This window comes from Priapulus caudatus, unplaced genomic scaffold (assembly GCF_000485595.1).
Source record: "Priapulus caudatus unplaced genomic scaffold, Priapulus_caudatus-5.0.1 Scaffold4769, whole genome shotgun sequence".
Taxonomy (NCBI): domain Eukaryota; kingdom Metazoa; phylum Priapulida; class Priapulimorpha; order Priapulimorphida; family Priapulidae; genus Priapulus; species Priapulus caudatus.
The window spans coordinates 8,375-9,905 of record NW_014581830.1 but is presented as its reverse complement, the minus strand read 5'-3'; the positions used below and the strand labels follow the sequence as shown (position 1 = coordinate 9,905).

At 50.7% G+C, this 1,531-nt stretch overlaps 1 protein-coding gene across 1 annotated transcript in view; it reads left to right on the top strand.

The window, feature by feature from the left end:
* LOC106819841 (homogentisate 1,2-dioxygenase-like) overlaps positions 1–1,531 on the top strand; it is a gene marked incomplete at both ends in the record, with an annotated part of 11,100 nt that overhangs the window by 1,513 nt on the left and 8,056 nt on the right. The window contains 2 exons of the mRNA XM_014824419.1: positions 250–341; positions 984–1,110. Of these exons, the coding sequence (XP_014679905.1) occupies positions 250–341; positions 984–1,110 (219 nt within the window). The remainder of the gene's footprint in view (positions 1–249; positions 342–983; positions 1,111–1,531) is intronic.

Sequence of the window (1,531 nt, the reverse complement as noted above, 5' to 3'; positions counted from 1 at the left end):
TCATAGAGTAATGTACTGACGTTTGTGTCGTCGATGAATTATTCTTCTACTTATTACCTTCTTTTCGTAACATAGATGGATATATACGGAGGTCAGGTCTTAGAAAGGAGAAAGTTAGCAATTCGAACGCTTAGTTGCGAACGAAGCGATGATGGGAAGGGCTGACGTCAGCTTCGGCGAGTTTCTAGATTCTCGAAAAAAATTTCACTAAAAACTCGTGCGATGTGTGCGATTGTTCACTTGTTTCAGGGCCTGCACACGCTGGCGGGTGCCGGGGACGCGATGACGAGGAACGGTCTCGCGATCCATATCTACGCCTGCAACGCGTCGATGATTGATCGGTACGGAGGCTGCGCATGCGGGAGGGGGAGGGGAGGGGAGGGGAGGGGNCACCTGTTTGTATTTAACACACCTGTACTTTAACACCTGTTTGTATTTAACACACCTGTACTTTAATAGCTGTTCGTAATTAACACCTTTCACTAATGTTTACCCACTATTAACAGCCATGCTCATTTAATGCCTGCCCATAATCACCTCCAAGCTCGTTAACGTCTTTTCTTAATTAATGTTCATGCTCGTTACAACCTGCCCCTAATTAATGATGTGCTCGTTACACCCTACCAATAATTAGCATCTGCTCGTAAAGACCTGCCCGTAATTAACGGTTGTGCTCGTTAACACCAGCCTGTAATTAATGGTTGTGCTCGTTATTATCTGCTCGTTAACACCCTGTAATTAACAGCTGTGCTCGTTATTATCTGCTCGTTAACACCTGCCTGTAATAATTAACACTATTCTCATTAGCATCTGCTCGTTAACGCCTGCCCCCAACTCACATCCGCACGCTTGTTAACGACCCCCCCGCTCTGTCCGTAATTAACGGCCGCGCTCATTAACACCCTCGCCCACAACTAACATCCGCGTGCTCGTTAACGACCCCCCTCCCCGCTTCGTCCGTAATTAACAGCCATGCTCGTTAGCGCAGGTGCTAACGGGCTCGCGAACCCGCGCGACTTTCTCACGCCGCGCGCGTGGTTCGAGGATCGGGACGTCGAAGAGTACGCCGTCGTCAACAAGTACCAGGGCCACCTGTTCGTCGCGCTCCAGGTACGTGCAGCGCGCGGCGCCCCCTGCCGGACGATCGTGGCGCTCTCTGCTGATCCGTGTGGCGCCCCCTCCTGGCCGAGCATGGCACCCCTCCTGGCCGATTGTGGCGCCATCTGCCAGCCAATCACAGTGTGCTCCAAACTTGTCCGTGCGCCGCTGGTTTGTGCAGCATCCTCTGTTGGCCGAATGTGGCGCCCCCTGCTGGCCTGTATCTCACTCGACGTTTACTGTTCTTTCTCTTTTCTGTTTTGAAAATTTTGAAGCATTTAATACAGGGGCAGGTGCAGCCTTCTTACACCCTCCCTCTCGCCCACACAATATGCGTGTTACGGCTCCACTATCAACTTATTCAACCCTCCCCCAAATAAATGGTGTGTTATGTTACTATACCATCTAGATATTCAAACCCCTCCCCCAATAA